General features: G+C 63.9%; 1 protein-coding gene across 1 annotated transcript in view; it reads right to left on the bottom strand.

Annotated features, from left to right (window-relative positions):
- Positions 1-9,026: 9,026 nt before the first annotated feature.
- Positions 9,027-21,367, bottom strand: part of KIF21B (kinesin family member 21B) — a 41,140-nt gene continuing 28,799 nt past the window's right edge. Inside the window, exons 26-40 of the mRNA XM_065872008.1 lie at positions 21,213-21,314; positions 19,932-20,097; positions 19,714-19,765; positions 19,486-19,543; positions 18,559-18,764; positions 18,406-18,480; positions 16,717-16,830; positions 15,186-15,224; positions 13,393-13,529; positions 12,426-12,606; positions 12,142-12,306; positions 11,815-11,932; positions 11,020-11,190; positions 10,064-10,263; positions 9,027-9,084 (exon numbers count right to left, since the gene is read on the bottom strand). Of these exons, the coding sequence (XP_065728080.1) occupies positions 9,027-9,084; positions 10,064-10,263; positions 11,020-11,190; positions 11,815-11,932; positions 12,142-12,306; positions 12,426-12,606; positions 13,393-13,529; positions 15,186-15,224; positions 16,717-16,830; positions 18,406-18,480; positions 18,559-18,764; positions 19,486-19,543; positions 19,714-19,765; positions 19,932-20,097; positions 21,213-21,314 (1,842 nt within the window). The remainder of the gene's footprint in view (positions 9,085-10,063; positions 10,264-11,019; positions 11,191-11,814; positions 11,933-12,141; positions 12,307-12,425; positions 12,607-13,392; positions 13,530-15,185; positions 15,225-16,716; positions 16,831-18,405; positions 18,481-18,558; positions 18,765-19,485; positions 19,544-19,713; positions 19,766-19,931; positions 20,098-21,212; positions 21,315-21,367) is intronic.

Below are 21,367 nucleotides of genomic sequence, written 5' to 3' on the forward strand. Positions count from 1 at the left end.
GAAGCCTTCACAGAGTAGATAAATCCTTAGGAGCTGGGCGGGAGGAGATGCAGGTTAGAATGTTGTCACGGATGTTACACCGAGAGGGTGACTCCAGCGTACTCTCAAGACTGTCGGGGGCGGGGCCGCAGAACCAGCCGTGGACACCTCGCCCGCGCCGGCAACTCTTCCTACAGCTGAAACGGGAGGAAAGCAAAGCCCTGTGGTTCCTGAAGCAGACTGTGATGGTTTTTAAGAGCCCGCAGGTCCACATCCGCCAGGCGGCCGTGCGGTTTGCAGGTATGGTGGGCCTTCCCTCTTCCTGGAGCCACCGTGTCCCTGTCCTGGGGTCCTTCAAACAGCCCGAGGAGCTGGGACAGCGGGCAGATAGAGCCTGGGGTCGTGACCTTGGAGGGCGGAGGACTGTCTGCCCCTGACCCCCACCCCCCGTAGGAAGCTCCTGCCCGGGCTATAAGCCACGTACTGGTGGTGGCTGGGCAGGGAGGCTCAGACACTGGAGGGGTCAGCTCGATCACCCGAGGAGAAGCATCTGCAAGGCAGAGGCTACCCTCCCCCTCCCCAGCCCCATCTGCTTGGGACCCTTCAGAGAAGCAGGGACGAGGTCACTTTGACTTCAGGGGGAGAGTCAGGACCCGAGGCCAGTCGTGGGAGGGCCAGACAAACAGAAGGCGGGAATGGTGGCGGCTTGGGGCAGAGGCACCGAGCAGGTGCAGCCGGGGCCCCACTGGTCCTCTGGGCCCCCCGCAGGCCAGATCATCCAGACCCTGAGCGAGGAGGAGGCCGGGGAGGCGGAGGAACCCTACGCAGGTGAGTGCAACCCCGCGGCACAGCGCCCATGGCTGTCAGATGTGGCGCCGGGCTTGGTGGGGAAGGCTCAGAAATGAGGAAAATGGGCAGATGGGCTCACAAAAGTCACCACTGGGGAGGAGTGAGGAAGGAGCTTGTCTCCCAGGCATTAGCTTCGGGGCTCTGGTTGGGGCCCCCCCATCCCCCAAGTCACTCACCGCCCCTCACCCCGCTGAGCTCCAGCCGTTCATTGGCCCGGACGGTTCCTAGACCTCTTTGCAGGAGGGACCCTGGCCTCTTCTCACGTGGGGGCACACAAGGGCTCCCAGCGCCTCCCTCCTGCCCGGGTCACCACCCTGTGTCCCCCGCCCATCCGTGGAGATACCCCTCCCTCCCACCCTCCCCTCTCCCAAGCACCGCATCCCTGCCTGGCGGGGCTCCCGGTCGCTGGCTGAGTCCCTGTAGTCAGAGGACGTGGCTCACAGCTGTTCTCTGGGGAGAGCAGGGCAGAGCCGGGGCGGGGAAAGTGGGCAGGACCTCCAGGGCTGGTCCCGGGCTGGACGGGGAGCCTCAGACGCGTCTCCTGGAGCCCGGCAGGTGTGGTCCTGCTTGTGACCGGGTGTGTGCACCCCCAGGAGGAGCTCTTGCTTACACTCTACAAGCTGTCCTGCCCCTTGCTGCACAGCACCGCCCCCCTGCCCACGAGCCCCCGTCCCCCAGGCCCAGGCCCTCCTGCCCAGTACCGCTGTGTCTGCGTTGCAGCCCTGAAGCACATGCAGGAAGACCCCGACCCCGCGGTCAGCTGCCTGGCCGCGCAGACCTCCTACGTCCTGGAAGCCAAGGAGAAGATGAAGATCACCGGCCCCCAGCTCCTGCTTCTGCTGCAGGAGGCCGAGAAAGGCCCGTTTCTGAGCCTGCGTCCAGGGCAGACAAGACGGCGGCAGCGGTGACTGTGGCTGGGCTTCTGAGCCCTGCTCTAGACATGTGGGTGCGTCCCTGCAAAGCCTCTGTGATAAAGGGAGAGGGACCACTGCTGACCTAGTGGCTAGGATTCCGGGCTCTCCCTGCCATGGCCGGGGCTCAATCCCTAGTTGGGGAACTGAGATCCCATAAGCCGTGCAGCATGGTCAAAAAAAAAATCTTTTAATTAGAAATAAAATAAAATAAACGGAGAAAGAGGGAATGTCCTAGCAGGAGGTGTTTCCTCGTCTTTCCCCTGGAGCCCATTCCCGCCCAGGGTAGAGCTGCCTTCTCTGCAGTGAACCTCTGGGTCCAGGCCCCTCCCAGCCCCGCCCTCACTCAGCCAGGGCCCTGAGGCCAGAGTGCGGGGCCTGGGAACCTCAGCTTGAACAGCAAACTGGGAGGAAAGCGGTGCTGGGATACGGGGGGGTTGTGGGCAGGGTTCCTGGCCGTAGGCAGTGCACTCTGGCTGGTTTAAGCCGCTTATTAAAGGGCATCAGTCAGCTCCCGGGGGATCAGCGTTTGGCTACTGCGCTCCAGGCACCAGGCGGCTCGCGGAGCACCACTGTGGCGGTCCCGTGGCTCAGAACACCCCGGCCCAGGTGACAGCGCTCAGGCCTGGGCATGGAAAACTTGGCCGCTGTCCCTCCTGCCACGCCGACGGGTCAGCGGGGTGAGCACCTACCATCTCCCACTGCCCCCGCTGGAACCGGCCCTGCCGGCGGCCGTCCCACCGTCCCGGGGCGGCTCTCCGTCCACGCAGGGCCACTGGCTGTTCCCATCGCCACCATCCCGCCCCCGCTTGGAGCCAGGGTGTCACCTGTTACCCCCGACCTCAGTCAGCCGGGCCCTGGGCAGAGCTCTGGGTACAGTGACAGTGACCCCATGTCCTACAGAGCAGGGGCCCCATGGCCCAAACTCTGGCCACAGTGAGGCGGACGCCTGGCCTGGCTCTGTCTCTGGCCCGGCAGTGTCTGGCCTCTGTCACCCGCACCCCAGACCCCGGGGATGTGTGGAGCTCCCACTCAGTGGCCGCATCTCCACCTTGCACGCCTCCCTCTCAGCAGTGGCCACGCTCCCCGGGTTATCTGGGCCTAGGGAGCGGCGGGAATCACTGCCATGGTTGCAAACAGACCTCAGAGGCAGCGTTGAAGCTCGCGCTAACCCGGCACTGGTCAGAAGCCTCTTCCACCCACCGCCTTTGTCACCAGCTGGCACTAGGGGCCATTCCGGCCGCACCTGTTATAGGTGGCAGTGCTCGGGGAAAGTCACAAGACTCAGTATACACTCACGGTCCCTGCCTCGCCCTCCAAAGCGCGATCCTGCTTTGCTACAAGCAATGACAAAGGATGGATTGTATTATAACCTGTCAGCAGGTCGAGTGCATTGGTATAGGACCCGCTTCAGAGACAGTCACGCTCCTTGCCTTGGTCAAGCCAAATAAGGGACTCAATGGGCAGAGACAAGCCCAGGAAATGGATTCTAGGGCCCTCTTGTCCTGGGATGATCTCGGCCACATCTGTTGCCTTCTGGGCCTCAGTTCCTTTCATCTGTAAACTGAGAGGTTTGGAAAAAACTATCTTTTAAGATGCCACCCAGCCCTGGCAATGAATGGCTCGTGTCAGATTCCGAGAAGTGCAAATTTCTTGCCTGGGAAAGCCGCCTGGGAACTTATATCCTAAACAGAATTTCTCTTCTTCATCCTCGTTTGTTTTCCAAGTTTTCTATAATAAACAGTTATTGGACGTCCGCGGCGGTCCGGCGGTTAAGACTCTGCCTTCCAGGGCAGGGGGCATGGGTTCGATCCCTGGTCGGGGAACTAAGGTCCCACATGCCGTGGGGTGTGGCCAAAAATTTTTTAAAAAGAGGCCATAACAAGCAGTTATTACTCTTATAATCTGGAGAGGAAAATCCCACATTAAAAGAATAAAAAGCGATGTCCCTTAACTCACTATTCCTGCTTCCCCACCCCAAGTGCCTTGGCTTCTTCAAGACTTGAATTTGGAAAAACCACCTTTTGTGGCCAAAGTCTGGGGGCCGAGGGGGAGTCCGCTGGGTGCAGTCAGTCAGCTCCGGGTCCTCCGTCCTCTGGTTTCATCCACACCCCTCCCCGCTGGTATGCAGCTGGCGATGCCCCGTTGTCACTTCCTGCAGTCGACTGTAGGCTCTGTCCCGAAGGGCAGAATCCTATGTGAAAGATGGCCTGTGGGGAGCAAGGGTGGGGTGAGTCCGGGTGGGAGGTGGCGTGGGTGGAGCTCGGTCAACCAGCCAAAAACAACTGGACTCAGGAGCCACCGCTGCTCCCCAGGGCTGGGAGGTTCCGTGCCCGCCGCGGGGCTGGGGGGATGCATCTCTGTCACTGGCCCCCAACTTGCCAAGCCCCTTCCTTGTGAGGACCAGGACCCTCTGGGGAGGAACCTTCCTCCGCCCACGGTGACCCCATCGGCGCCATCACCTGTCACCAGCCGTGGGTCCGGATCTGCAGCAGGGCCTGTGCAGGCTGAGGAAGCAGCTTGCTTTGGTATTTGGAAAACAAAGCAAAGAGAGACCCAATTGTCTTCTTAATACAGACATCAGAAAGGAAAGCTTCAGAGTGGTCGGGGGAGGGAAGAAGGTGCAGACTGGCCCCCGAGGTGGTGGTGCAGGGGCGGGGTGGGTGGGGGGGATGTGTGGTTTTCAAAAGGAAAAAGTAGGTTTAGATAGTTGCTGACAGCTCATCACTCGACCCGCCAGGATTGCTGTTCTTTCTTCATTCACTCCCACTCTCCCTCTTTAAATGTTTGCTCAGCATCTGTGGCCACAAGGCACTGAGGGAATACAGAAAGAAGCAAAATGAAGTCAGTACTGACCCTCCCCAGAAAGAGGGTAAATTTTATGGTATGGGAATTACATCTCAATAAAACTGTTATGAAAATGTTTTGATAGAGCTAAACCTGACAAAGTAGAGATTTGCACACACAGCTAGTGCAGAGCATCGGGACACTATGGACCCTGAAGTGCATGCAACCCTAAGTTATATGAGCATCGCTGATGCCTGGAAAACCGTAGTAACGAACAGGATCTAGTGAGTTACAAGCATGAGAGCAGCTCCGTTTTACGGTAACAGCTCTGTGTCTTCCGGGGTGAAGAGCACATTACAGGGTTGCTCGGCATCTCACAGACGTTTTTATGTTAAAAATGGGGCTTTTATGTTCAAAATAATGGGACGTATAGGCAGAGCACAGAGGATTTTTAAGGCAGTGGGAAAAAGAAAAGGGAATACGAGTTTTTAAGACTGAGAAGCCGTGATCTGGAAGCAAACGTCACGCCTTCGGTGGAGCCGTTGGCACGTGTGACCGTTTGTGTTTCTGTCCCCTCCTCCTAAGCCACGAGGAACAGAACCGCATCTGGGGGGCAACCCGCACGGCGCCTCCCACCCGATGGAGCGACAGGAACGGGTGTCAACCATGACTCTGCCCTTAGCAGCTGGGATGCCCGGCAAGCCGCTTCCTCTGAGATGTTTCTCATTTCAGAAAATGCAAACACTGCCTGTCACACAGGTAGTGAAAACCCGACGGACGACGCCTGGAACAGTGTCTGGAATGGAGCAGGCGCTCAGGAAACACCGGTGCCCTTGCCTCCAGCTGCGCACCTGTCCCAGGAGGGGACACAGGGCCTGGCCCAGATGCCTGGCCCCGCCCGCCACCAGCCCCTTCCCCCAACCCCTGCCCCAGGGAGGACCACCAGCCCAACATCCGTAGCCCTCAGGGTCACACCACACACCACAGACAAGGGTCATTCGCGTTTTATTTATGACAGCTTCTTAGAACACTCACATCCGGTCCGGGAACAGAAATGTACAGCATGAGGTTTAAATAACTTTCATACACTATGTACAGTCACCGGCAGACGTACAAAACATATATACACCTGTGCTACCACCCAGCGGAGGAGCTGAACCAAATGCAACCCTGCGCCCGGGCAGGGGATAGCTAGAAAAGAGCTGGTGGGCAGGGCAGGGCTTCACGGCAGGGGTCTTCTCTGACCCTCGGCTCTTCCCGGAACTGCCCCTGCTTCCCTGCAAGGCCCTCGGGACAGGAGTTCAAAGGGCTGAACTGGGGTGTGGTGCAGCTGGGAGCTCCTCTGAGCACTGGGGGAGGGGGAGTAGAACAAAGATGCCTTAGAAGAATCAGAACTTTCCCTGTCAACTCTATCTTTGCACATCAGAGGGTTGGGAAGGGTTTGGGAGCCAAAAGAGGAGGGATTGTGGGGGGTGGCAGCCAAGCCCTGGCTGCTTGGGGTGCAAAGGGACAGATGCGCTGGGTTTGGGCCACTTGGTGGGAAGGAGCTCAGCGCTCTGGCAGGCCAGGCCCTGGCCACACAACACGGTGGTGAGCACACCGGGCGACGTGGGGATGAACGACCAGGGGGTGTGCCTGCACCCAGCCCAGACCGCTTCAGAGGATGTCCGGGAGCCAGGCCCCGCAACGGTGGGAGAGGCCAGGACTCCTCGACCGTACAGCAGCCCTGCCCGCGTCTCCGCCACCCCGGGTGGCGTGAGCAGGTCCTGGTGACAGTCCTCCCTCCGGTGGTTTGTGCTTTAAACTCCCTCTGCCCGAGCCACCCGGCCCCTGGTGGGCAGCAGGACCGGACCATGCCTGGACCCACAGGTGGCCTCCCAAGGGGTGGAAGGCGGCACCTGGACCGCCTCAAAGGCTCGGGCGTGCTGGCCTCTCTCGGCCTTCCTCTCTCCTTGGCAAGCTCCAGAGTCAACTCCAGGCGCCTCGGAGGAGCCAGCCCTGCAGATGGAAGCAAACGCTGGCCTGGCTAACGCTGAGCAGGGGCCTGGCCCAGGACCGCGCTGAGAAGGCTGTGGGCAGCGGCCGGAAGATGGTCCCGTCAGGGGAGCTTGCCGGCCAGCTTTGAGAGCTTTCCCGGGGCTCAGCCCCGGAACGGGATACGGGTCAGTGGGGCTGGGATGGACCTGGGATCGAGCATTCAACAATTCGGGATGTCGGGGAACAAGGGTGCCACTCCGGGGCCCCCAGCCCTCCGAGCCTTTGGGTGGGCACAGCAGGGCAGAAGTAGTAGGATGAGTCCCGGAATTAGGAAAGGCTGCGGGCCGAGCCCTGTCGGAGCGAGGGCAGCCCCTGAAGTGGGCGTCCTCGGTCTCCCGCTGGGCAGAGCCTCCTGGGAGGAGCCTCCTGGCCGGGTTTGCCCGGGCCGCCTGCCACCAGCCCTGCCTTGTGCTCAAATCACAACCATTTTGTGCTTCCACATTGAGGGTGCTTGTCCATCGAGGGGCGCTGGGGGCCCCCCAACCACGTACCCAACCCGTCCCCGAAGGAGCGGGCAGACTTCAGTGCTCTGGAGCACAGCTGGGAAAGGCTCCCGAGACCTCAAGTTCAGAGTCAGTGCTTCCCGCCAGGACAGCAGAGCCAGCCTGCCATGAGGTAGCTGACCCACGAGAAGCAGCGGGAAACGGGCAGGGCCTCTGGGCGCCTCTCGCGGGCCCAAGGGCCCGTCTGTGCAAGGACAGGCCTGCAGCCGCTGCCCACTGGCCCCAGGCCGAGGCCTCCAGTCTTGTGTTTCTACAGTTTGTAAACAGTCATGCAGATTCTTTCTTACAGGAGGCAAGGTTGAAGCTTTCTGTTGAGGTGGGGGAAGGGCCGGGGCCCGAGAAGAGAATTGTACCCACTTCTGAGCGGCTGAGGGGGCTCCCGGCACCCCCGGGATGGCCCAGCAGGAGGGATTTCCAGTCCTGAAGACACTGTCCTGGCTCTGGGCGTGTCCCTGCTGCACGTCTGCTCCCCCATTGTCGACCCCAAGTCCAGCAGGGGGCCCTCACAGCAGGACGGCTTTCTGAGCTGGGGGGCAGCTCGGAGCAGTGGGGACAGGGCGAGTTCTGCCCTGGCCACGTGGGGAGGGGCACCGAGGGGAGAGCGCAGGGCCACCTCCGGAAGATCCAAAAGTCACTGCGTCCTCTGAACAGAGCTGGGGCTTCCCGGCCTCAGACTGAGTGAGGCCAGGAAGCGCAAGACCAGTTAAGCGTCAGAGAAAGTGTGTGAAAAGAGAAAGAATGCGGATTGAACAACATCCCGGGAGCGGGGAGTCCACGGCCCCCAGGAAAGGAGAAACTCAGTGGAGTCCATCCTCACCGCTGGCCCTACAGGGAGAGACCCTGGCCCGTGCCAGTTAAGGCTTGAACGCAAGTCTCCTGAATAACCAGGGAAGGACGCCAGGGGCTCTGCCTGGCCGGGGTGAGATGCAGGGGGGCTGGGGAGGGGCCGGGCCGGGCGTGCCGTCCAAGCCCCTTCATGGTGGACAGTCTTCCGAGCTGCTTCCTACGTGGCCCACCCGGGGTTCTGGGAGTGGGGACCGCGGGCAGGAGACCCCGCGGGTGAGAAGACACATATGGCTCTGCGGGCATGGCTGGTGTAAGGCTGCCCGGGGCGGGCGCCAGGCCCCGGCGTAGGAAGGCACTGGCGCGCCAAGCGGCCGGAGGCGGGGGCACTAGAGCGGCCCCCGGGTGAGGTCGGGGACGGGCCCAGGCTGCAGAGTCAAAGGGGAGCCGCCCTCCTCTGCAAAGCAAATGGTGGGGGGGGCGGCCCTGGAGGGCGGGGGGCGGATCCCCTCCGGGACTGCTGGCCCCTAAGAGCTGAAGGAACAAGCTTGTGGGAAGAAACTTCAAGTCAGTTTCCAGGAGGCAACAGCAAAAATAAAAATAAAAAATAAATAACTGAAGGACGCTGACCATCTCCCCAAAGGAATCTTTCTAGCAGCTCCACCATGGCCCCAGCAGAAAGGGACCCAAGGGATTGCTGGGGTCCACGGGGAGTGGCCACTGGTGGCCGAGGGGCTAAGGTCAGCTGCAGGGCCAGCTGCCTGCACCTGGTTTCCATGGTTACCTGAGGGCTATCTTTCTGGGCTCAGAGGCAGGTGCAGTGGCTGGGCCAGAGGATGTAGGGGAGGCCTGCTGGCCGGAGGGGCACAGAGATGGCTGCCCCACCTCCCGGACAGGCCCCCCGGGGCCAAGGCTGGAGGAAGGGCGTGGCCAGCTCGGCAAGAGAACACGGGACAGGTTGGGGGGTGGGGGCAGGCTGCAGGGAGAGAAATGAGGGGAATTTGGCTTCACAGCTTAATTAACTCCCCGACCTCCCTGTCCCCAAGAGGCGGGGCAGGGAGCGGGCAGTGTCCCGTGGGAAGGTTGGGGAGAGGAAGGCGGACAGGAGGGCCACAGCCTCTGTCCCCCGGGTGCCGCCCCGCTGGGCCGAGGGTCAGGCTGTCCTCTGAGCTCACTCCTAGTGGGGGCCGCTGGGTACCAGGCGCCGGGCACTCCAGAACTTCACTGTCAGGTCACTGGGCGGAGCAAGAGAGGGCTGGTCAATTCCTGAAGTGGCCAAGGCGGGCCATCCCCGAATGAAGCACGGGCCACATCCCCCAACTTGCCGGGCGGGGCTGGGACCCAGGGGCAAGCATTGCTTAGGCCGAGGGCGGCTGCAGGGGTGGAGGGGAGCTGGGCAGAGGGAGGGGCCTGTGGTCTGAGCACGGCTTCTCTCCGTTGTTGCTATTTTGTTTTCTTGTCCAGGCCTGAATGCTCCCCCTCTGCTCTCTGCCCCCTGGCACCCCTCTCCTGGGGGTCTGCCCCCCGTCCATGCTCGGAAAGAAGAGGGGCAGGCGGGGCAATCTCGGGGCAGGCAGGATACGGGGGGTGGGGGGAGAGAAGGGAGAGGAGTAAAATAATCTCGTACCGTTAAGAAGCAGTTCAGATCGAAGTGGAGAAAGAGGGGAAAGGAAAGAGGGGGAGGACTGGGGTGGAGAGAGGAGAGCGGAGGGGCGCGGAGGTCAGGGCAGGGTGGTGGCTCGGCCCTTTATGGCCAGGACTCGGCGCGGAAGGCAGGGGGTGAGTCCAGGGACGTAATTCCACAACTTTACCCGGCAGTCACTGTGGGGGGGAGAGGCAGGGGGAGGCGGGAAGGGGGAGGCGGAGACAGGGAACGTGGTCGGAACAAGAAGGAAAAAGAAGAGGCCGTCTGAGCAGCTGCCCCTGGGACAGAGGGCCTGGGCGTCCCTGGATGGGACCAGAGCTGGGGCTGAGGGAGACGGGCTGCTCTGTGGTCTGAGATACCTGCACAGGGGTCCAGGCTGCTGTGTCAGGGGCAGGAAGGGCTGGGACACGGGGGGTGGTCCCAGCCTGGGGCCCAGCATCCCCCGTGGGCGCTCCGTGAAGGCGGGCTCAGGCCAGGGGCGCCGCGGGGTCTGCTCCATGCCCTGGCCGCGGGGACAGCGCCCGGGACAGGGTGGAGAACAGGAGCAGAGCTCTCTGCCCGGCACCCACCTGGAGGCGCTGAAGATGTGCCTGGCGTTGGTGCACATGGCATTGATGGGGCTGTCGTGGCCCTTGATCTCGCCAATGGGCGTGAAGTTGTCGACGTTCCAGACCTTGATGACGCCTGCGCGGCAGGCACTCAGCAGCATGGGACGGCCCGGGACGAAGGCCAGGGCACACACCCAGTCCTTGTGCGCCGTGGGGATTTGCTGCGGGAGGAGCGAGCCGTGAGGGCGAGAAGCGGGGGGCCCTGCCCCAGGCTCTAGAGGTCAGTCCCTCATTCCTGCTCCCGTGCTCCACCCTGAGACCCTGCACTGGTACAGAGACCTTTAGCCCTCAGAGGGGTCGGAAGAGAAGGAAGGGGTTGACTAGTCAGACCAGGGGCTAAGAGCAGACCCTTCCTGAGAGCTGCTGCCTGAAGGCAGATGGTGGAGGCCGGAGAGGGCGCCGGCCGGCGGGGGCACTGGGGGGAGGGGGCGCCGGCCGGCGGGGGCACTGGGGGGAGGGGGCGCCGGCCGGCGGGGCACTGGGGGGAGGGGGCGCCGGCCGGCGGGGGCACTGGGGGGAGGGGGCGCTGGCCGAGGCAGGGGTGGGCATGGGGGGAGGAGGGTGCCGGCTGGCGGGGGCACTGGGGGGAGGGGGTGCCGGCCGAGGCAGGGGTGGGCACGGGGGGAAGAGGGCGCCGGCCGGCGGGGGCACTGGGGGGGAGGGGGTGCCGGCCGAGGCAGGGGTGGGCACGGGGGGAAGAGGGTGCTGGCCGACGGGGAGGCACAGTGGGGAAGAGTTTGCTGCCCGGGGCGGGGGGGGGCACGGGGGGAAGAGGGTGCCAGCTAGGGGGGTAACCACAGGTGGGGGAGAGGCTGCAGAACTGGCAGGCTTGGGGGGCTCTGGGCCAGGACACAGGGCCCCCAATCCCTGCCCGGGGACCGCCTCTCCGCAGCCCACCCCTCCCGCCCCCACTGCACCTGCATGAGCTCCTGCTGCGCCAGGTCCCACTTCTTGATGCCATTATCCCGGGAGCCGCTGAACAGGACGTCCCCCTGGATGGCCAGACACTCGATGCCATCGTAGTGCGGGGGCTCGAAGTTGTGGGTGGGGCCGACGGTGCCCGTCACACACTCACCCAGCTGAAACATCTACGGAGGAGGGGCGGGAGGGAGGCTGGGCGCCTCACCAGGCTGTGGGGGGGGGGCTTCCCGGGGGACAGGAACTGGGGGCAGGGAGGCTGACTCAAGGTGGGTTTGGGGTGTGAGCCTCTTTCCTACTAAATTTTTTAATAAATAAATATGACCCTACTTGTACTTTAAACAAAACCATTCATCATAACCCCACCACCCTCTTTCCCTTTTTATCCACTGCTTCCCGGTCTCCGGCCCTGTACCTACGCTTGCAGTGACACAACCAGGGAGCAAACAGCACCAGTGCTGACTTGGGCTCTTTGTGGGTTGTTTACGTATTTATCGTGCAGTCAGTTGTGCTGCATCCCGTCCTGTGGGTTTTCCCTAATTTTCTTGCCTGTTGTTGACACTTAGGTTCTTTCTGACTTTTCAGCACATGTACAAGATCACACAGCGATCTTGGCCTTCTGCACAGACCTTGCTCCTTGCGGGTGACTTTTCAGCATTAAATCCCCAGGGGTCTCATTATTTCCCATGAGTCCCAAGGCAGGGGAGGGAGAGGGCCAAGGTAAGGAGAGTAGGAGGAGAACAGAGCCGCCACCGAGCCCGGCCTCAAGGTCAAGGTCAAGGACTTCTCCGTACCTTAACGTAGTGGTCCTTGGAGCCGGTCACCACCAGGTCGTGCTGGCTGGCGGTCTGGGCGACCGTCAGGCACATCACAGGGCCGATGTGGCCAGTCAGCTTGCCGACAGGCTGGAACCTGTAGGGGAGGAGAGGACCAGCTTGGGGGGGGGGGAGTGGGGGTTGGATCGGGGGGGACCCTGGGGTGGGGTTGGGGGTCCACCCTGGGGTGATACGCCAGCCAGGGGACTATCCCCCCTCAGAGCAAGATGGAGACCCAGGCACGAGCCGCCTGCAGCCCGGGGCCGCCCCGGGGGTCCCCCGCCCCTGCCCGGGCCCCTCCCCGACCTGTTGAGCTCCCAGATGCGGACGGCGTTGCCCGAAGCGGCATACAGCATGCTGCCCGAGGGGCTGAGGGCAATCTGGTTGATCTGGTGCTCTCCCTGAGCGCTGGTGATGGTGCGGGTGGACGCAGCCACACAGGCGTCCCCTGAGACCACCTGGCCTGAGGACCTGCCCGTGAGGGAGAGAGGCAGGGTCAGAGGTAAGGGCTGGGGTGTCCCTCGCGGGTCTCCTGGCCTGGGTCCTGGCTCCTGCCCCGCCACCAGTGCGAGCCGGGCGGGACGACTTACGTGAGGGTCCGGACGCACTTGGCCGAGTCTCGGATGTCCCACACCTTGATGTAGGAGGTGGACACGGAGAACACGAGCCCAGAGAGGCCGCAGTACTTGATGGAGACCACGTTGCTGGGGTGACCCTTCAGAGCTGCGATCTCCTGCCCCGTCACCAAGTTCCACATCTTACAGCTGCGGTCTGCAAGAAAGCGGGCGTGAGCGGGGGACAGCCGTCACGGCCGGGGCCCGGGGAACTCACGTCCCCACAGCCACCGGGGCCGTCAAGGCCAGGGGAGGTGGTCCAGGGTTGCCCAGGGGACGGGCTCCGGGTCCGGGGGAGAAAACGTGCTCCCGCCTGCTCCCGTGGCGCACGGACGAGCCCGGCACTTCCCACCGGGGCTTCTCGGGCAAACGCCCACCAATGCCAGGCTCACGGAGCATCGCCGGGGCGCCGGGGCTGGAGTAAAGCTCCCGTGCCTGCCAATCGCTGACCAAATTAACGAACGATGCCAAGCAAGTCTCAGGAGGAGGACTTGGAACCGATGAACCTCACCTCGATTCACAACCCTCTCCCTCCTGCCACGCAGGTGGGTGTATACACATTTCCCGCTGTTCTATTAGCTACCTCCTGCACAGCTGCTCTTCCTGCCGGAAGGTAACGTTTTCTGACTGTCACTGGGATTAAGGAATCGTAGGAAGTGCGCAGCCCTAAGTGCTGGGGTCGGGGAGGGGCTGAGATGAGCAAAGGTGGGGCACCTGACACGCTTCCTGGAGTTCCAGAGGCAGGTCTGGAAGGAGGTACTGGATGGAGACCCCAGAGCCAGCTAGGAGGGGAGGCCCGGGGTGGGAGCCCTGAGCCCCGGCAGGAGACCCCACCTCCTCGACCTGGCGGCTGTGATCCCGTCTCCTGGACAGCCCGCTCTGGCAAAGGGAGCGGGAGGGCGGGAGGCCCTGACCCCACCTGGCCGGTCCGGGTTCCGCCCACCTTTGGACCCTGTGAAGAGCAGCTCATCCGTGGCGTCCAGGCAGAGGATGGGCTTGGTGTGGCCCTCAGCCATGGAGACGCACTGCAGCGGGGCCGTCCGCGCGCCCCTGGCTCCTCCGACCGGGGTGATGATGCCCCTTCCCGGGAGAGAGGGAGAGAGGCGCCCGTCAGCCCGGGACCACGGCCAGGCTGAGCGAGGCTCCCGGGTGAGGGACAGGCGCAGGGGCACTCGGGCTGTGGCAGGGGCTCCAGCCACAGCCCCCCAGGTCCGAGAGCCGCGCAGACAGCCTGTGGTGCAGCCTCTCAGTTGCCATCCTGAGCACTCCTGGGGAGCAAGCCCGGCCGGGCACGGCCAGGGGCCAGGACACGCGGGAGTCTCCTCCATCGCCTGCCTGACCCAGAACCCAAGACACACACGCCCCCAGGCCCCAGCCGGGCGGGGCAGAGGCGCCAGAGCTGGATGGGCTCCTCCGGCACCTCGGCGTCCACAGGGAGGGTGGAGGAGTGCGGAGAGGGAGGGCGCCCAGGCCGCCAGGCCGGGGCAGAGACGCGCGCATGCAGGCGTGCACGTCACCTCCACCTGGGCCCCTTTGGACCACTGTGGTCAGATCCGTGACTGCCATCTGCAAAGGGCTAAGTCCCTCTGGGGAGCCCTGCTCAGCTCTGTGGGAAGAAAGTGCAGGCCCCTGTGGGGAGCGGAGCTGGCGTGGCCCCCTCCTCCCCACAAACACTCAGAGACGAAGGACGCCCGTCCTGAGCGGACCTGAGGACTTCGCTACACACCAGCCTCCTGGAGGGCCTGATGGTGAGGATTTATTTCCAACTGAGGGTCTTTGGGAACGAGCCCTTGGCCAAGCCACGTGCATGTCTGAAACATGGCCTATTCTTTCCAAAGACAGCGCCGCCCCTGTGGCCGAGAGCGTCGGACGTGCCCAATGTCCTGCCCTGCCCACAGCTGCTCGAGAGCCCCCGAACTCCACTGGCACCCCCACGGACGGCGGTCGGACAGGCCCAGCCGTCCCCGGTGTCGCAGGCACACGAACAGCCCCGCCCCCCAGCTCCCCGCTTCTGACGCTGGCTTGGGCCCAGGGGAAGGAGCCGGGGAAGGAGCCCAAGACAGCAGTGGGAAGACCCCAAGTTACAAGGATAACCCTCCGCCCATGGGAGGGGCCGGGGGTGAGGGGGTGGCTGGCAGCCTTGCAGCCAGGGGCATCACCCCCGGGGGTAGGAACAGTGAGTGGCGGTCGCCCCGGAAGAGCAGGGGGAGCCCTCAGCTCAGGGTGGCCCTTTCCCAGCAGGGGCTCAGGCCCACCCGGTCCTGGGACTTGCCCCTCGTTACGGGCAGCGGGAGGGGTACGCGCGCGTGTGCGTGCGCGCGGGGCTGGCTGAGGGGAGAGAGGTCTCCTGGTACTCCTGGCCTTTGGGCCAGGAGACGTGGGCAGGGCCACTTCTCTTTCAGAGCCGCGGTCGGTGAGGGAGCCCCCGACACAGCTGAGTAAAAGCCGGGATGCTGAGCCCGCGCGACCCTCCAGCAGCCTTCCTCCAGGGCTCCGGCCCCCTAGGCTCCCGTGCCCGCCCCTCCCACCCGGTGACAAGCCACCAGAAGCCATGCCCTCCAGAGCCCCCAGCTCCAGCCTGGCGCAGTCAGAGGCCACGAAGCACCCACGAGAGAGGAACCAGGGGTGAGAAGGGCAGGAGGGGGTCTGGGGGAGCCACGGAGAGGAGGGGCCGCATGCTGAGGCCAGGGTGTGGGGCAGGGGGACAGAAAGGGAGCAGCGAGCCATTCTGTGTACCTCAGGACCTCCGACAAAGAGGAGTCGCTGTCATCAGACCTGGGGGCAGAAAATTAGCTGGATTAGGGGGAGAGAGGGACACACACGAGGGAGCAGAGGCGGCAGCAGCGTGGGGAGGTCAGAGGGTGGTTATTCTCTGCAGGGGGAGCGGAGAGAGGAGAGGAAGGAGGGCCTGAGGGCAGCGGAGAGGAGGTGGGGCAGGCCGGGGAGCCTGGGGCGGGGATGGGGGCGCAGAGGGGCAGGGGGGACACGGGCCTTGCTGGTCCCAGGATCTCGGCTGCCTCACTGCACAAGCTGCGCCTCCTCCCACCCCTCCCAGGAGCAGGCCTCTCCCAGCAGAGCTTCAGAGACCTGCTGATCCCCAAGCACTGGCCCCACGGGCCACTGGACGGTGCCCAGCAGCTGCCTCTGCACACACATGGGCCCGACACCCGGGCCACCGGGCAGGACCAGGGTCTGGAAGCCCCCGGCGCTGGGATGCCAGGGTCCCACCCAGAGCTGCTGAGAGGGACCTGTCAAGGTGTGAAGGGCCCCTGGCCAGCATGGGGGTCCCCTGGCCGGCATGGGGGGCACCCTGGCTGGTATGAAGGGCCCCTGGCCGGCATGGGGGTCCCCTGGCTGGCGTGGGCTGGGCTCGGTGCTGTCTTCCCGCAAGGGGGGCCACGGCAGGTTTGGGGCAGGAGCGATGTTTTGCCTCTGTGAGGAGAGGTGATGTAGGCAAAGGAGTAGCACTTTGTAGCCTGGGCTCCGCCAAAGGACAGAGGAGCTGTTAGAGCCGAGAGGAGCCCTCCGGGGGCTGCAGAAGGTTGGGAGTCGGGGGTACCCAGCAGTGTGGGGGGCCCGGAGGGGAGCACAGGAGGGCCGGGCCTCTCCCTTCGCCACCGCGGAGGCCCACAAGTCAGAGATCCCAGGTTTGGGCCCAACTCGGCTGCTTTCTAGGTGTCCCGCGGCCTCTGAGCCTCATCTCCTCTTTGTGAAGTAGGGAAGGCAGTCCTCGCGGCTGGTTTACATACTTCGGGCGGAATCACGTGTGTGCAAGCCTGGGGCGGCGCCGGGGGGCGGTGCCCACCGCACTGGGAGGTGAATGTCCAGCGAGAGCGCTCAGTAGGGGTGCGCTGACCCTACCATGTGACAGAAACGGGGTCTCCTTCTGCAGGGACCCTTCACAAGGGTGCTGGGGCGTGGCCTGAGCATTAGCGGGGGCGGGGGTGTGCGTGACTGAAGCGAAGGGAAGGGCTTCAGAGAAGAATGAGAATCAGGAGGGGCAGCAGCGGCAGCTCTGGGTAGGCCCTCGGGGTGCCCGACTGCCCGGGCCTGGCCCCGTGGCTTCCTTCGTGCCCTCTCCTGCGGTCCCCACACGCTCAGGGGACTGGAGGGGTCCACGGGCAGCACAGAAAGGGCAGAGGTGCCGGGAGAGGGGCCAGCACAGCACGCCTAGCGTCTCCCCGCTGCCCGCCCGCCTGCGGCCAGGGCCCGCCCGCGGCCTCCCTGTCCCCTCTGCGCCCCCCGCCCCCCGGCGCCCGGCTCTTACTTGTCCAGCGCCGACCCCTGGCTCTGGTTACTGGTGAGACGAGAGAAGACGTTTCGGTCGTTCCGGGGCCGGGTGGGAGGGGACGAGGGGGGCGTGAACCCCACGTCTGTGGACCTGGCAGGTGAGCAGGACAGAGCGGCAGCCGTCGGTCACCGCGCCTCTGCCCACGGGCATGCACACACGGCATCGCCTGCACCACCTTCCGTCTGGCTGTGCGGCCGGCAGGGCGGGGGGGTCCTACGGCCCAGCTCCTGCTCGGCCCCCAGGGGTTGGTCCTCGTGATCCGTGGGTTCCGCATTTGGGAATTAATTCACCTGCTCGCCAAAGCCTATCTGTCAGCCCCAAACAACACCCGCAGGGTTCCTGGTCATCTGCAGGCGTGAGGACCCAAGCACACATCTTCCCAGCTGAGGTCGAAAGAGGTGGCCCTACCTCCCTCACAGTGCACACAGCGCCCTTTCCAGTCTATTTAGTGCCATGCTTTTCAAATTTTTGCGCGTTTGGTTGGTGATTTCAGTGTTTAAAACGGCCCCGAAGACGCTGCTGCAGGGCCACCTGGTGTCCTGAGCTCAAGGAAGCGGGGACGTGATTTACAGAGAAGATACGTGTTAGGTGAGCTTCGTTCAGGCATGAGCTCTAGGGCTGTTGGCCCTGAGTTCAATGTTAATGAGTCAACGGTACATATTGGATTAGGTGTCTTTAAACAGAAACTCACATGACGGGCTGATGAAGACGCTGGGACCAGAGGCTCCCAGGAGCCCAGCCCTGTGTTTCCCGGGAACAACGGCTCAGGATTCGCTAAGTCGTGTTCATGGTGACTTGACAACACAACTGCCACAAGCAGCTCGACCTGATCTCCAGGGAAGAGTCCAAGGCCTCATGGCGCCACCCCTTCCAGCACCCACGACCCTGCTCTTTGGAGGGTGGTCCTCAGGCTCAGCCCATCCTCCCTCCCTTTGGAGGGTCGTCACGAGACCAGCCTACATTCCCCCCAATTGCAACTCAGTGTGTTCTCTCTGTCACGGGGGGCGGGACGGTCTGTGGGGCCCCAGGTGCACAGATGCCTTTGCAACTCCTCCCACCAGAGGCCCATCTGCAGCCACGGGCATGGGCGGCTGGACCGGAGGGAGGGACAGGTGCATGTCCCCCTCCCAACAAGGCAGGTGCATGAGGTCATCCTGAGCCCCTGCCCTTCTACTACTTTGCTGTGTGACCTGGGGAGGCCACCAAACATCTCTGAAAATTAAGGTGACCCTGAGAGGCCTACCCGAAGAAGCCCATGGGGCCCCATGAGTGAGTGGCTGGCCTCCTGGGGACTGTCCTCGGTCCCGCATCCCCTCCCGGGACTGTCCTTACTCACCTACACTCCGCCCACAGGACGAGACCTTGAAAGGGCCTGAGGCCTTCCAAGGACCCCTGGCCGTGAACGGGGCTGAAGCCCGCTGGTCCCGTGACCAGGCCAGGCCACTGCAAATCCGCCCACCCTGAGCTCACGGCAGCCGGCGGTTTTTAGCAGCGGCCTTGGCCACCAGCTCAGGTGCTTATGGAATATCTGTTTCCTGAGCCACAGCTGACGAAGTGAGGAAGGGGCCGTGGGGGGGCCGAGCGGGACCGGATGGAAGTGTGCACGACGGTGTACAGTGGGCCTCCCAGCGATTCCCGCCTCCAGGGTCTAGAACGTGTCCTCACCTGATGGGCTGCCCTCGGTCATATGACTTCCTTCGGGTCAGAGGGGACGTCTCCGCTCCTCGAGACTGCCGGGGGCTGGAATGCAGGGTCCAGTGAGGCCCGGGCCCACCTCCCGGTCCCACCCATGCCCCCACCACTCGGCTCCCTCCTTACAAAGTGCTCCCTCTGCTGGGCAGGCTGATGGTCCGAGAGACCTTGTCCCGGTAGTAGGGGTCTCGGATGGAGAAGCCCACTCCGTCCTCTTTGATCTCCACGAGGGAGGCCAGGGACTTAGTGATGTTCTTGGTGGACACGTCCAGCGGGGGGCCCAGGCACTCGGCAGACACGGCCTTCATCTGGGCGGACAGCTTGGGCTCACCCTGAGACAGGAAGGGCTGGGTGGACCCACTGCCCAAACACGATGGCATAGAACGGGGAGCTGGGGGAACTCCAGCGGGGAGACACGCCGCCGGCCTGAGGCAGAGGAGGTGATGGAAGGGCCCCGGCAGACACGACCCAGGCACGTCTCCCGAGGCTTCTGGAGAAGCCAGACCAACAGGAAATGCCTCTGCTGCCCTTCTTTAGACTTCGCAAACAGAACGGCAGGCTGACCGCTGCTGCTCACCAGCTAATCAGTTACTCAGAGGCTGTGCACAGGTCGCCGCTCCCAGTCTGCAGGGCTCTCCCTTCTCTCTTTACTCAGTCCTGCTTCGTGGTTCCGTCTAGTCTAGTAGTTGCTCCCTCAGCGTCAGACAGACCCCCTCCCTGCTGAGTCAGTGACCCGCACGCACAGTAACTAGACATCCAGGGTGGGTCCTTGACTAAGATCAGGAAGCAGAGTCTTGGTGGGGAAGAGGGTGAGTTCTGACAGCGAGGACTCGGGCTGTGATGATGTCATTCCACCCACTTCAAAAGGAATGGGCTGTAACGGGTCACACGTCTGGGCACCCCGACCCTTTCCAGGCCAGACCCTTCTTGGCCGCCACATCCCAGCTGGAGGCAATACTGGGTTGGGGCTGAGGGTAGGGGTAGAGCCCCAGGAAGGTGGGGACCAGGCTGCGGGAAGCCCCCCGCCCCCGGCCGCCTTCTGGTGGGGCTCACCTTGAACTTGAAGTCGTCATGGCTGGTGGAGCCTTTCATGGTGAACGACTGGGAGAAGCTAAGGAAAAAGCAGAGGAGGGCCAGGATGCTGACAGCTGATGTCCCAGCTCCCTGGGACTTAGGTTCATGGGTCCCAAAGAGCCCCCAAGCCCAGGCTCAGCCCTCGACCCCCTGGCAACCCCCCAACCCAGCCCCAGGCACACGCTGGCTCCCAACCCGGAAACTCACCTCCCCTCCGAGAACTCAGACACCTCCTCATCTGTGCTGGCGTAGCCGTTCTCTGCCGGGGAGGAGGGAACCGAGGGGTGAGGCCCCACTGAGCCCTCACCCTCCCTCCCACCCCTCACCCTCTGGGATCGGACCGCGGCTTCCGGGGAGCCGGGGGGAGGGAGGGTCTCTGAGGTGGGGGTCCCTGGGAGCCCCGAGGCCTGCCCCCCGCCCTGTACCCTGCTGCACGTTGTGGATGAGGGCCTGCAGCTCGGGATGGGCCTCGGCCTTCTCGCGCAGGGCGTCCAGCAGCAAGTGGTTCTGGGAGGGGCCCGCTATGTCTGTCTGCCTCAGCCGTCCCTCCAGCAGCCGGATCTGGGCCTCCTTCTGGGCCACCTGCAGCCCCTGAGGGTGGGGAGCGAGGAGGCCTGGGGTTACCCCTCCCGGCCTGGGGCTGGGGGGGGCCCCCGTCACTGCCCTCCCAGGATCTGCTCCCAACCAGACGCCTCCCCGCTAGCTCCCAGGCTCCAGCCTGTGCCCATCGCAGACCTGTGATGCACCCCAGCCCCCTTAATCTCCCCCGCATCCACGCTGTGAGACACACTCCCTGTTATGGGCAGAATCGTGTCCCCAGAACGCACATGTAGATGCTGTAACCTCCAGGACCTCAGAATGTGACTGTTTGGAGATGGGGTCTTCAGGAGATCATTACGTTAAAATGAAGTCTCTAGAGGGGGCCCTAATCCCTGTGACCGGTGTCAGGACACAGACACACACAGAGGGAGGACCTCAGGAAGGGCGAAGCTGAGTCTACAGGCCCAGGAGCGAGGCTCAGAGGGACCCGCCCCGCCTACACCTCGATCTCTGACCCCAGCCTCCAGGACCGGGGGCAGGAGACGAGGGCTGTTTAGGGCCCCTGTCCGCGGTGCTGGCAGCCCCGGTGGAGGAACGCGCTCCCGAGGGGCGAAGCAGAGCCGCGAGAGCTCCCTGTGCGGGCGAGGGGTCAAGGAGGCCAGGCCCCTCTGCCCCTTCCCCAAGTTGCCCTGCAGGCACAGACCCCGGGGGAAGGAAGTCCCCACGGCCAGCGCTCTGTCGGGCAGAGGGGACAGGGGACCGACACAGGCCAAGGGATGCCTTCTGTTCCTGCACAATGCCACTGACCCCACTCCTGGGTGGAGCGTATCTGTCTGGTCCTGTTGCCCCACCGGAAGCGCGCGCACACACACACACACACACACACGCTGCCCCCTCCACCTCCGCGGGCTCAGGCCCGGCCCTACTCTGGACGGGCTCGCACCAGATGCCAGGGTCGCCCCCTCCGGAGGCCCTGCTGTGTGCCAGGTGCCACGCCAAGCCTCTGGCCCCGTCATCTCGTTAAAGCCGCGCGCGCAGCAAGCCGTCACCCCGCTTTGCAGCCTCGGTGCTCGCTGGCGCCTGTGAGGGACGCTGCCGGGCGCCCGGCCGGGCGCTGTATGCTTCGCCTCAAGGGTGGGTCCCGGGGCTGCCCGCCGCCGGCCTACCTTATCAATGGACGCCTTGAGGAAGTTGTCTAGCAGGAGGCGGGCTTCGGCCAGGGAGCAGGAGCTGATGACCACCGACGTGTCTGTGGAGTCCAGCTCCTCCTGGACCGGGAGGCGGAGGGCCCACGTCACCAGGGCTGCCGCCCCCGGGCCCC

The sequence above is a fragment of the Phocoena phocoena genome, chromosome 1, assembly GCF_963924675.1.
Source record: "Phocoena phocoena chromosome 1, mPhoPho1.1, whole genome shotgun sequence".
Classification (NCBI taxonomy): Eukaryota; Metazoa; Chordata; class Mammalia; order Artiodactyla; family Phocoenidae; genus Phocoena; species Phocoena phocoena.